Source organism: Condylura cristata, unplaced genomic scaffold, assembly GCF_000260355.1.
Source record: "Condylura cristata isolate star-nosed mole 26May11 unplaced genomic scaffold, ConCri1.0 scaffold00023, whole genome shotgun sequence".
Lineage (NCBI taxonomy): Eukaryota > Metazoa > Chordata > Mammalia > Eulipotyphla > Talpidae > Condylura > Condylura cristata.
This window is the reverse complement of record NW_004567124.1, coordinates 20,078,004-20,091,988: the sequence shown is the minus strand read 5'-3', so window position 1 is coordinate 20,091,988 and position 13,985 is coordinate 20,078,004. Positions and strand designations below refer to the sequence as shown.

At 35.8% G+C, this 13,985-nt stretch overlaps 1 protein-coding gene across 1 annotated transcript in view; it reads right to left on the bottom strand.

Annotated features, from left to right (window-relative positions):
- FBN1 (fibrillin 1) overlaps positions 1 to 13,985 on the bottom strand; it is a 226,687-nt gene that overhangs the window by 57,095 nt on the left and 155,607 nt on the right. The window contains exons 31-35 of the mRNA XM_004687821.2: positions 12,909 to 13,034; positions 10,827 to 10,952; positions 3,350 to 3,472; positions 3,079 to 3,201; positions 1,501 to 1,626 (exon numbers count right to left, since the gene is read on the bottom strand). Of these exons, the coding sequence (XP_004687878.1) occupies positions 1,501 to 1,626; positions 3,079 to 3,201; positions 3,350 to 3,472; positions 10,827 to 10,952; positions 12,909 to 13,034 (624 nt within the window). The remainder of the gene's footprint in view (positions 1 to 1,500; positions 1,627 to 3,078; positions 3,202 to 3,349; positions 3,473 to 10,826; positions 10,953 to 12,908; positions 13,035 to 13,985) is intronic.

Sequence of the window (13,985 nt, the reverse complement as noted above, 5' to 3'; positions counted from 1 at the left end):
TCCACATCACTTTGGTAAAATAAGAGGCAAACAGACCACCTTAGGCTAAATTCTTTGGTTGTTTTAATCTATACATTCACTTACATTCACTGTGTCTGCTGTGGGTTGAAACTGTTAAGAACCACAAAGGCTTTGTGGTAACTGTTATAACCAGTTTTATAATCCTCTGCAGCTCTATTATAGCGGTGTGTGTTTGCTATTGTTGATGGAGTCTAAAAGCTGCAGATGCTTCTTCTATGCCACTGTCCCTGCTTCACTTGAACTTTCTGCTTTTGAATTGACATGTGGACACATTTTCTGCCTGAAGACTGGCTGTAAATAGCCATGACTGCTCTGCTAGCAGTGATTTATATTAAGAACAAACAAACAAACAAAACCTCCCCTTATAGCATTAAGAGGAGCCGAAGGTTCTCTGTGACTATTTATGCTAGCAGAGGTGGCACGGTACCTGTTTTCCTTGGATGTTGGAGAAACAAAAGTAAACAAGGCATTAGGCACATGATCAAAAGTATAATCTGGTTTCTTGCCTTGGAGGAATTTTATATCAAACTCTGCATATTTAATATAAACTGTATAAAGAATACCCAGTGGCTCCACAACAAAGAAAAGTATTTACATAGAGCTGCATAAAGGAATCAGTATCCATGTCATGGCTAAAAGACTGACTTGAGTTAACGCCCCATTCATACGCGATAACTATTAGCTAAGACATTAATCAGGGACTTGTTTGAACTTCTGTCTACTGCTATCATTTGCCTGTTTCTACTGAAATCTTTAGTTCACTGTAGTCACTAATTCTCAATAAGTAATAATGTGTTCAATTTTGACAAATGTGGGTAAAGAGAAAGATCTTAGATTTTCTAACGGGATCCATCTTTAGCCAGTGGGCTCCCAGGTTTCTGATTTGTCTGACCATTATTTCTCAAAAAGACAGAGCCTTGAACTCATAGGCACTGTGACATGGCAATAAACTTTTAGCACACCACTACATGGATCTGCCAAGATAGTTTCATGTTCATATAGGATATTTAGAGACCAAGTGAGACATTTAGAACTCTACCTATAGAAAATACTATCTGCTCTGCAGAAACCAAACTAGAGTAGAAATTAAAAACTCTGTCTCCATATTAGTTATTAAAAAAAAAAAAACCCTTCCATGGGACTTTATACGGCACTTTGAGATTTTTCATCTAGCAATAAATAAATAGGTTGCATGGAATCAATTGCCTTTGGTTATTTTCTCTCTCTCCTATGACCAATAGGTTTACTTTTGCAGACCATTTGGCTAAGACTGTATATGAATCTTGTGGCCAGAGAGCTGAGATGTTCTCTGAGCAGAGAGAAATGGTTGAGCTGGAGACCTAATCCTTCCATAAACTGAATTAGCCAGCTTAGATTTAAAGCCAAAACACATCTAAAAAAAAAAAATCAGGAATGCTTAAATAACCTCATCTCATCAGATCCTGCAAAGCCCCGGCAGCTTCTCCATCAGTTAGTTACCTTCACAGGCTTTCCCATCAGCACTGGGCACGAAGCCCATGTCACATTCACAACGGTATCCTCCAGGGACATTTAGGCACTGACCATTGCCACACAGATTTACATTCTCAGAGCACTCATCAAGGTCTATAGTGGAAAAAAACACAAGTTACTTCTCATACTTAGGTGTTCCAATTCCTCAGGTCCAACAATTTTTATAACTCTCAACTTCTTGAATGTTATAATATCTAATCTTAATTTCTGTTTGACACTTCAACTCATTTATTTTTCTCCACTGAATGTTAATTTAATAGCTAATGAATATAAGGGGGTTCAGATGCAGAATCCTGAATGCAAAATTATCCTCAATGATGTGAAATAAGTGATTCATCTAGTGAATCATTCAAACTAAGGGATTTTCAAGCAGGTTCATACAAATGAGGACATATCTATGACAAAAAATAACATGCAGGGGCTTATGTCCATTTCTTAAGTGCTGGCTCAGCTCAGCTAGGAAGCGAAGAACTAGAATAGCAACTCTAGAGGAAACCAAAAATCCCTACTTAATCTTTACTGAGGTTTGTTAATAAACACAAGCATTAAATACCAAACACATGAACTATAGGTGCCTAGTACATGACACTTGGAGTTGTTTTAAAAAGTAAAGGGAGGCTGAAGATGATAAAATATCACTGGGTTAAGCTACAACTATTTCAAATGTGGTACAACTTCAGTGAGTTAAAAAGGATTCCAGGCAAATCACTGGGCCCTAATAACTTTAAAATCTGAATGGCTTCTTGTGAGCAAATTGTTCAAGATAAATGAATGTTTGAGCCATCTGGACAGTTATTCTTCCTATTGGCCAATGAGAAGTGGACTTCAATGTCTATTTTCAATACCACTGATGTAAAAAATGCTGTCTGTGTATACATATTCATATAAATATGTATATCAAATTTATAGTCATGTTTCTAATTATATATATTGAAACACCTATAGCAATTCATGGTAATTCATTAGAGCTTAGGAGAAGATATCAATAACATATAGTGAAACTGGCAGTGAATGAGTTCCTTACAAAGTAGGAATGAAATTTTACTTATACCTATGTGATATCATAACAATGATGGCTGAAGCAGGAATTGACCTGATTCAGAATATCTGTTTCCTTTTTCCTTACATTGTTTCTTACAGCAAGCTCACCTTTTTGATTTTGGTATGGAAAACAAGTCAAAAGTGAGAAGTAGGCACAAAAATATAAAAGCTAAGGATTATTAAAAGAGGTATGACTTGTTTTCAACTAATGATGTCATTACATACATATTTACTATGTAACTTTATCTGTCTACCTATATAGCCATCCATCCATCTACCCACCCACCTTCTATCTATATACTTACATGTTTAGCTTCTGAGGTCTTCCTAAGTGACCTGACTTCAAATTTCCATTCCACAAAGACATAGTTTTAAATAACCTGTCTTTTCTTAAAAATTGCCTACAGCTGACCCAATCCTCAGGAAGAGATCATTAGCTGAAAAGTGTGCAACGCCTTGCTTCTCTGACTGCTGTTTGCACAGTGGTTTCCAGTATGAACCTACCTGTGCATGTGAAGCCGTCACCCGTGTATCCCTCCTTACAGAGGCAGCGGTAAGAGCCCATGGTGTTTCTGCAGTCTGCATGTTGGCTGCACATATGGGTCCCATTGGAGCATTCATCCAGATCTTGAGGAAAAAGATTACATCATTAGGAACAGAAAATGTGACATTTAAAAATCAATTATGCATGCACTGAATTTTTCTTCACAGAATGAACACTTTCGTATCTGTAATCTTTGTAGTCTCAAGAGGCAATTTCTATTTTCTAACTTACCAGTGCACTTAATGCCATCTCCAATCCACCCAGGGCTGCAGCTACATTTGAAGCTTCCTGCTGTGTTGGTGCATACAGCATGTCTGTCACAATTGTGTGCTCCAATTTCACACTCATTGATATCTGGAAAAATAACCAGTGGTTAAAAAAGAAGTGTAGTGCAGATGCCTTTTTTTGTCTTTTAAATAGCTTAGCAATATTCAAAAGTTGACACTCTTCAGTTGCCACAGTAAAATACAGATTGGTTTAGTGCCCACATAAAGACTACATCTATTAGTAGCTTTATATTTCAATTCGTAAAGAAAGAACAATAGAATGCTAGTTGCCATTATTAACTCTATTTATTTTCCATTAATTTACTGTAAATGTCCAGTCACTGCAAAACAAAATGAACCTCTTTCTAGCCGAAGACCCTAAAAAGTGAGTCACCTAAGGATCAACACCATTGACACCTTGATCATGTTTCTATTCCAATTATTCTATTTCGATTCACTTATTTTATTAAGTCAACTATGGAGGAATGGTGCATGTTGTTCTCCTTATCTCTTACAAAGGAGTATATACAGAGCTATTGGCATAATAGAAAAAAATTTCCATTATATTGTATATATTAAATATTTTACTCTTAAATGTAAGATACTATCAGCAATTACACTTTACTTCTATAAAAACTGAACTTTAAACATGGTTAATTCAAGTATTTAGGACAATTTTCTCAAGGCAACGTGTGAGATGTCTTTTTTTTTTTTTTTAACTTCTTAGAAGACACTGGAGACTCAAACCTTCTTCCATATTTCATGTAAATCTCCAATGGGAACTTTTAGTAAAAGAAGTACCTGATCAAGATCACAAATCCTCAAAACCTCTCCATTTTCCAAAATTCCACTCTCATATTTAGCCAATATAGATTCTATATTATGAAGTGTTACAGAAAAGAATATAAAGTATATAGTGAATTATGCTTTTTTCCTGTGATATCGTGATTTTTAGTAAGTCTTCCTCCCAATTTCTAGCATAGAACTCCTAAAGTCTATAGAAGTTCATAAGTGATGAGTGCAATAAAGGTGTCAATTTTTATAATGATAGGTGACTTGCAAAGTAAGGAAGAATAAAGAAGAGCCAAACCTGTGATCAGAAGTTTGGAACTTTCAGTCCCATCTCCCTGAACCTCCAGGAAGGGAAGAGGAGTTGGAGAGTGAATTAATGGCCAATGATTTCATCATTCAGCCTATGTAAAATCCAAAAGGATGATATTCAAAGACTATCCAAGTTGGTACAAGCTCTCCCTGTCAAGGAGGTTCAGGGAACTGAACTGGTTTCCTAGGAGAGGGCATGGAGGTTCCTGCCTTTTCCCCATATGTTTCTTTATGTATGTCCTCCATGTATGCTTCTTGGATAAACAGGTATTCCAGTGAACAAACAGGCTTCATCACTCTAGCAAACTAAACCAACCCAAAGAAAGGGTGGTAGGAACCTCTGATTTATGAAATTTATAGTCTGTCAAAAGTACAGGTAACAATCTAGATGTGTGACTGGCATCTGAATTGGAGGCAATCTTATGGGGTTGAGTCCTTATCCTATGGAGTCGGACACTAGCTCTGGGTAAATAGTGTTAGAATTTAGTTGATTATAAGACACCCAGTTGGTGATCAGAATTGAAATTGGTACCAATATTTTATTTCCTAAAATTAATCTATTGTATGAGGGAATACAGACACTAAACTTCATAACAACTTTTTCATTAGCTAAGAACAAGAATTAAGTGTGGATACTATGGTTCCATATGGAAGCTGATAGCTAACACAAAACTTAGGTCAAGAGGAATAATTTTAGCACATGAAACATTGCAAGAATCTTCTGGGACCATTAAATAGTACCATGGAAAAGAAACTGAGTATGAAACTTCTGTTCAGCCTTTTGTTTACTTAAGGAGCCCAATTAAATGATCTGAAAGTGTTTGGAAATATGCTGTGTGTTAGAAAGTCCTCTTGAAGCTTATCTGAAATATCTTTTTCATAACTTCCAGAGCAAATACAAAATAATGTAACAACATTTTCCCTACAAAAAAAATTTGTAATATCACTAACAATCATAAAATGGAAACATGCCTGGAAGAATGTTCTTGAAACTACAATGTACTGTATAGATGAATTTTAATGTAACCTTGGCAGTCACATGAACCTGTTGAGTTATTACAGCAGGTCAAGGGAGGCACATACCAGGCAGCTTGAGACTTGGGACTGGGAGCCTTCACCAACTGAATAATTGAGCAAAGCACATTCCAAGGAAATGAGGAGGAGGGCCAGCCCAGGGACAACAGAGGTAAGCAGGCAGGGGAATTCACTAAAGGCCATCTGACCTGCCCAGCTCCCCAGCAGGCTGATCAACACTTCTTTCTTTTTCAGATCACCCCCCTCCCAGAATTAATGACACAAACCACCACTTTGGCAGAATCCTGTCTTAATTTTCTTCCTTTATGATCACCTCAGAGTTAACTAGAAACAACGAACTTCAACTGCCTAAGTATTAAGGCCTCCAGATGTTACAGAACCAAGAACTTTTCTAAGTGGAAGTACTAAGCATTCTACTTTGCTAATCCTGAGTTTCTCAGAGAAGGGTCCTTTCAAGGGGCCAAAGTCAGTGAAGGTCAGAGCCAGGAATACCCAGAACTCAGCCTCCTTCTTTGATAATTGGCATGACTGCTCTTGGGCTGCAGGCGCCTAATCAGACTGACTTTGATAGTTACATCAGGACTTTATCCTACATCTTGCTTTATGAACTTTTCAAAATCTTGCTGAGTATTAATAGGTTTATAGAAATATTTACTCTTTTTTTTTTACCAAGTACAATTTTCCAGAGATCATAGCTTGTCTACATTGTAATTCTGTGATCTTTTTCTTTCCAACTTTCTGACTAACCCAGTGCTTAACCTTATTTTCATGTGGAACCTTGAACCTTCCCCCATTTAATCTTGAATTAAGAAATTTCTCACTTTGTAGGAGTATCTCCCTTTATGCTAGTATAAACTTCTGATTTAGGAAAATAAAGATAATGACAATATTTTTAAGGTGAAAAGAAGTTATATTTGCAAGTGGCTGTATTATCATGGGCTTTAGGATACTAGGAGAAACTCAAAGACCACTATTCAGTTCTGTGTTTTGTGAATAGTTCTGTAAGTCATTAGCTCAATGATTTAAATTCTCAGTTAGGGACAAATGAATTAGAAAAACTTTGTTATAAAGTACTGAAGCATCTCTGAGGTGTGTGTGTGTGTGTGTGTGTGTGTGCATGTGTGTGCACGAAGGAAGCATCATTGTGTGTATACATACCAAGCATTATCCATTAATCATTTCCATGGCATACTTGGGTCTAAGACCATATTTCATAATAAAAGCAAACAGAAGGGGAAACTGAGCCATAAGGAAAACAAATAAACAAAAATGCTGTATTCAAGCCTCTACCCTCCAATGATGTGAAGGAAACAGAGCACATGCCTGCCAAGAACATCTCTTTCTGTACAAATGTTCTCTTTCCCCTACAAGTTTGCTCCAGACAGAAAATTCCTTTTAAGATTAAGAATAAGCAGAAGCCAAGAAAAGCAAAGAAATTCAAATTTAGGGCTGACACTGCAACCTCCTCACCAGAGCTCCCTCACAAAGGCTCAAAGATCCTACTTGGGGCTCTCATGCTGGGTCAGGGTGTGGTCGAGCAGACCCCAGACACAGGTTGTGGGTGTGTTCCCCAGACATTGGAGCAAGTGTGTTCTGGGCTGCTCTGATCTCCTCTGTCCATTACAGTGAGAGGGTGTACCATACAAATACCTGCCTTTGTGCCATCTGGGACTGGGTCGTGCAGATCCTGACCCTGGCTGCCATGGGGGCTCAGGGCTCTTGTATCAGGCATGCAGGAAGAGGGTGTCAGAATATATGGGGGGAGGGGGGCAAACGTGAAGGCTACTTGGATTTCTTAATTTGGCTTCACATTTAAGCCAAAACTGTTTAACTGAACACCCATGGAGTTTTTGCAGGCTGATGGCCAGTGGGGGACAATTAGCAGTGATAAGAAGCTGGAGGGAAATGGGCACAAATTCTCACTGAATTCGAACAGTTTTGAAGTATATGATTCTGTCTTATGGACTAAGTCCCACCAGCAACCTTCCTTGTGAGAAAAGAAATGGATAATTCAGAAATGAGATTATCCAGAAACCCTGTTATTTTAACTGAGAACAATTTCGACGTTAATGGTATATCTGAATCACTAACTGAGCCTACAAATTAGCTGTGAAAGCCAGAACCACCATGGATGCCACTTACCAGCCACCGAGTTTTGCTTTTCTAATTTGTTGTGCTACATTACAAGTATGTAGCACAAGCAGCAGAAGCTACAGTGGGGGCTACAGAAAACTGCAATTCACCCTTAATTGTAAAAACAACCTTAATTCCAAAGAAAGAAAAACTGTGTAAGCAAAAGTACATTTTTCCTCCACTAAACTGAACTTTCTCTCAGCAATGCCCATGATTTGGACAAAACCTAAGGAGAAAAGAGAAACCCGTGTGGGCTGGGAATGTAAGTCAGTGGGTGGATTTTGAACACTGCTAAAGTGATTGGGGGGAAAACATGTTTATTTGTTACAATGGAAACAATCCGTAATGACAGGGAGCTGAAATATTTAGACAAAGCTGTAATGGAACCCAGAGGACATTTCCTTTAGAACACATGAAACACAGTTCCTCCCTATGAAATAGCACACATATTTGTATAATTCCTTTGTAGGGCACTCATTAAAAAATACACACAAACATATGTATATATGCATATGTATGTATGTATGTATAGAGACAGATGTAGATAAGTCTATTTATTTTATCTGTCATCAAAACATAGTTCAAGTCTATTCTTTGTGTTATTTGTTGGGTAGTTTGCTGATCCCACTAGGCAAGATAAGTATCTCTATTTACATGAGTTGCCTGGCGCATTATGAACACTTGTACTTAACATGACTATCACCAAGGTAACCTGATGGTATTCTAAATTGTGACTGACACTAATTTTAAACCAAAAGAGCCCCAGTTACATGGGATTTAAAAAAAAACACATTTGGGCTTGGAATTTTTCAAACTTGTTTTTAAGTATACCAAACTTGCTGCCAATCCTTGTTTGTATAAGTCATTTCCAATCAAATGTGATACCCTTGGTTGTTAATAACAGTATTTACAGAGGACCTCTTTTTCTTCCTTCCCTAGTATACCCACTCCTTCATACTTCCCAACAGGGGAGATGAATCAAGGAAATACTTGTATTTCCTGGTGATTTCTTCCAGCTCATGGACTAGTGGAAGAATAAAATTCAGAGCTCTACTCCTTTACACAAAATTTCACATACCCATGTCACTATAATACTAAACGGGTTGTGAAATGCAAGTCTTCTTTGTACATAGTAGCTGGTTTATGAAAGTGAAAAATCATTAGGGTGCAATTTAAAAGTATGAGTAGGGGGAGCAGAAGGTGGCACATTGGTCCTTGGAAGAGGATATCATATTTCTTGGACTTGCAAATCTATGCCTATGCGCACACAATTTACTAAAGACTGCTGTTTTTTAATGTAAAAGTTGTGACATCTTATCTAATCTGGAGTACACAGTTCTCTTCACCAGTCTTCGCATCAATGCAAACTCATTATGAAAAATGAGTTTTTGAAAATACAGAGTAAGATTCCCCTTCTTTAAACTGATTTTGCTCATGTATGAGTAAATGTAATATAGAATTTTGTTAGACTAGAAGTTATGTCTTAAAAGTGGCTTCTTGCTACTGTCTATAGGTCTTATTTAACTATAACACTAATAGCTATTATTTATTAGCCTACTACTCTATGCCAAGCACTGTATCAAGTACACTGTATATATTATAACTCATTCACCAAACAGGGTATTAATATTGCATTAAAATTTAAGTTTGGTTTCAAGGTAAGGAGCCCAGATTGCACATGCCTCCGTTACAGACTTTGAAGCATGGAATTCTAGAGACCCATTTCTTGTAGGGAATGAAGATAGTCCAACTAGATTAACTTCTCCCTTTATAAAAAGGATGATTCTCTGGATTGAGTTTCAGTGAATTCAACTAATCTAAACAATATTAGCCTCTACTAGGGAAAGCAATAAGCAACCGTCCTAGCTTCCCCTTCTTTACTCCCAAACCACTACCCCTTACTTCAAGTCATACATTTATTCTGGAAACTTAAAACAAAGTATGAGCTATGGACATACTAAACTGAGCATTATTTGTATTCCAGAGACCACATGAAGAGATGACATTTTAAACACTGTGCCAATGATGAAGATGGCCCTTGAGTCATGCTTTAGATGAAGAGTAAGAGTCAGCTCAAAAACATCCTAGCTTCATGTTTTCTTTAAATAGTTTGGCTAGAATCTTATTTCTGAAGTAACAGTAATATTATTGGGGGTGAGCGTGTATATTCTACACATTTGAGTCTTAACATTTGTTGATAGTCTGAAATGATACTAGATATATTTGAGGCTTTCTTGAAAATACTGATATAAGTAATAAAAGGTTCTATAAATTTATTACACTACCAATTGGCACATTTTTTCATGTTTGAAGTCACAAGAGCTCATAAAACAGGCTTTTGGAATTTAAAGTGTCATTTGTCAGTTATCTAGTTCAAGCTTATTGTGGTCTACATTATGTTTAAAATTATGCTATATGCTATAATCATTTATATTGTCATAAGTAACGATAGTAAACTTTAATTACATTATTCTAATTAACATCATTGCCTTGAGTTTGAAAATACTAACTAAACACTTAAAAACAGTATCATTCACCCAGGTGATTTCTTCCATTTAACATTTAATAGAAAATCTCTACCAAAAAAATATGAAAAGATTTTTTATGTGCTACTGGTATTACAAAATTACAAATGATTAAATTATTACCCTTTATAAATATGTTAAGACCCAGTAATAAAGACTTATTTGGGCTAAAACAATTTAGTAAATCAACAAAGTAGATGAATTTAAGGATTGGGAAGGAAGACAGATGAAGATTAATGAAATACATGAATGGTAGAATGTGCTTTCATTTTTAAGTAATTTCAGTTATAAAACCATAATCAAGTGTTAGCAGAGGAAGCTATTGGGAAATTCTTGTTTTAATGGGGGAACATGAATATTTGCTAATTAACATCTTAACCAGTTTGATCTATTAAAGTGATTTTAACTTCACAAAAATGTGTCATTTGCAGTGGTAACTTATCTGTTATACTTTTTTCATAGATTAAAAAAAAAGCAGCCTTAGCATACATCCAATCTAAAGTATGACAAATATCAAATATACAGTGATAATGTTATATAAAGCACTTTATAATTAAAATGTTAACAATTTAAAATTTATATTAATGTACAATTATGGTAGTAGTCTCTCAATCACCTAACATTTTATTGTTTGATTTAAAAACATACCTGTACAGCCAGTTTTTCCTTTTTTGCCTGAATAGCCCATATCACAGTGGCAGATGAATGAGCCTTTAGTATTTTCACAGCTCCCACTAAGGCAGATATTTGGATTCAGGTCACATTCATTGACATCTGTAAAACATCGATATTATTAATACATATCCCCATTTGTTTCATATCATCGAATACTTTTTCCCTGAGATAAAACAACTGTGACAAATAAATTAGAAAAGGTGGAATGCTTTCACTGAAAAAACATTTATTATACTTATGAAGCTTACTCCACATTTGTTTTCTATATTGCAGGCTAATCATGCAGACTGGCTTTTTATTTGGGCGGCAAGCAAGAGGCCAAGTAATCAAATAAACTGGTTAACTCTAGGCTAAGTATAGAGTCTGTTTATGGGACAGTCCAGAAAACTTTTTAAAATAGCATATTCTGTTGCAAGATGAAAGTTTAATTCTGCCTGCATGATGCCAACAGTTCAGTTTCCAGCTTTTAAAAGGAATGACAGATGAACTAGTAGTTTTAGTGCAGATAGTTATAAACTTCACTTCTTCCCTACATTAAAAATTATTAATTTTTATGACATGCACTTCAATTTCTAGGATTTCACAAATATTCAGTAACGGTTTTCTAAAAATATAAATGTGATACAATTTAAATATTTTCAATTCTAGGCTCTCTCTTCTGGCCAAGAGGGAGTAACAGAGACCAAATTTACTTTCCTACCCGAAACAACAACACAAGGACAATATATGAAATTAAAGACAGTATTATTTCTGAGAGAAAGAAAACAAACTAGGTGAGCTCCACAATGCCTGGATTACTGTTTGGGAGAGATTTAAAGACATTAGAGAGAGAGAGAGAGAAAGAGATGGCAAATAAACTCAGGCAGTGTCCCTGAGGATATGAAGCTGGAATGCTGGAAGGCCAATGTAGCCAGATTTCATAGAACGCAGCAAAGGAGAGAAGAGAATTAAACATACAGACAGCTCCAAAGAATAGCAGAGGGTCTCAGTAAAGTATTTTAAGTGAGTGGATCAGCATATTCATATAAAGAAACTACTCGAAACTGGCAAAAGTACTATCCAGAAGAATTAGAGGGAACAATCATCAGAGTTCACAGAATACCTGGAATCTTGCCTGTTCCTGTTAGGCAGACTGGGAAAACCTCATAATTCACAGGGAATTAGGTAGAGTATCCAAAAGGGTCTTGCCTTAGCAATGGAGCAAAATTAGCCCTAGACTAATTTCTGCTAAAAGCATAAAAGCAAGATTTTAAAAGGATCAATGTGTTTCCAAATAATAACTGTGCTTCAGAATAAAGCTCAAAGATATTTCTAGGAATACAATAAAATATTCAGCACCTTAGTACCAAATTTACAATCTGGTTTATAATAAAAAATTACCAGGAATTCAGGAAAATATGACTCATAATGAAGAGGAAATTCAGTTTATTGAAATGATCCCAAACTGACACAGATGATGGAATCAATAGATAGCTAGGATAACTTTATTCAATATTCAATCAAACCCAGAGGAATGATTGGGTATAGTAAGCATAGACACAAAGATATGAAAAAAAAAAAAAAGACCCAAATCAAACTTTTAGGGAAGAAAACTACAAAGTCTGAGATTAAAAATTTACTGAATGGGATTAGAAACAGAAGAAAAATTTAACAAATTTGAAGACAGCATTAGAAACACTCCAAAAAAGTGTAATTAATTCTAGAATTTATTGAATTCTTGTCAGAAAATAAATTTTGTTTGTCTTTTAGTAAAACATCTGAAAAACCCAAACTCTGTCACTGGAGAAGAAGGGTTAAGTGTGTAGAAGTAGTGTATGGACATGAAAGAAGTATCATCTGGAACTATCAATGATTAGCTCAGTCCATGTAACATACCAGATAAGAGCATCATATCACAGTCACTAGAAAGTTGCTCTGTGGCATGCTGGCTTGAGAATATTAGTACCAAGGCCCTAATTAACTTTACTTTTCCTAGAGGATCTAGCAATCCCCCAAACTATGTAATGGAAGAGTAATTGTGAAGAATCAGCCATGGGAATTATCTTCTTTGCTTACCTACACAAGTCTTCATGTCTTCGGATGCCATAAATCCATCATAACACAAGCACCTGTACTCTCCTGGTATGTTTGTACACTGGCCACCATCACAGATATTGGGGTTATCTTCACACTCGTCAATGTCTGCAGAGGATAAAACCACAATGGCATGATATTGATTTTGGTTCTGTTATTCAGCAAAGAAAGGTAACTAACTGACCAAATCAAACACACTGAGCCTACTCAAATGAGACAGTCAGTTCTCAACTCCAAATGCAGCTTTATATAAATGATCCCATCAGGTTATCTTGGGTTAAAATGGAAAGAACCAGTTTCAAGATTCAAAACATAATGTTCAAGGTCCACACAGACTTAGAAGTCCAATTTAATTAGCAATTTTATATCTGACATGCATTTATCATTCAAAATGAATATGAATCTTACTTATTTTTAATTGTCAAATTTAAATAGCCAAGATCTATTATCGTCTATTTTAATGATATTTGAAGGTGAATATTGCTTAAAATAAACATAGCTACTTAGGCACATAAAATTATTTATTTTCAACATTTTGTTAATATAGCCAAATTCATATATAGGGGTCTAGGGAGATTTTTCTAGATCTAATAAAATATTTTGCTTCTATATCTAAGTTCTCTTAACACAAACCAAAATTAAAAGTAGTATCATCTAATTCAGTTCTTATCTCTAGCTAGTTAGATGGCTTTTCTAGTCCAGACTGATAGAAAGCATAAACTAGACCAGCAACTCACAAATTTAGTTTGTGTCCAAATTGCTTAGGGAACTTGTGAAAACAGATTATTGGCATTCATCCTTCCAGAAGTTTCTGATTCAGTAGATTGGGGGTAGGGCCCCAGACTTTGTGTTCTAACACAGTCTTAGGTGATACTGCTGCCACTGACCTAAGAAATGCACCTGAGTTGCACTGAATTGGACTTAAAGTTCAGATTCTTCAAAATTCTGATCAATGAATAAATATACTTTATATCTCATTTATTCAGCAGTGCCAGGTACTATGCTAAGTATTGTACATTCTCTTATACACAGCCAGTCTGAACTACCTTATAGGTAAGG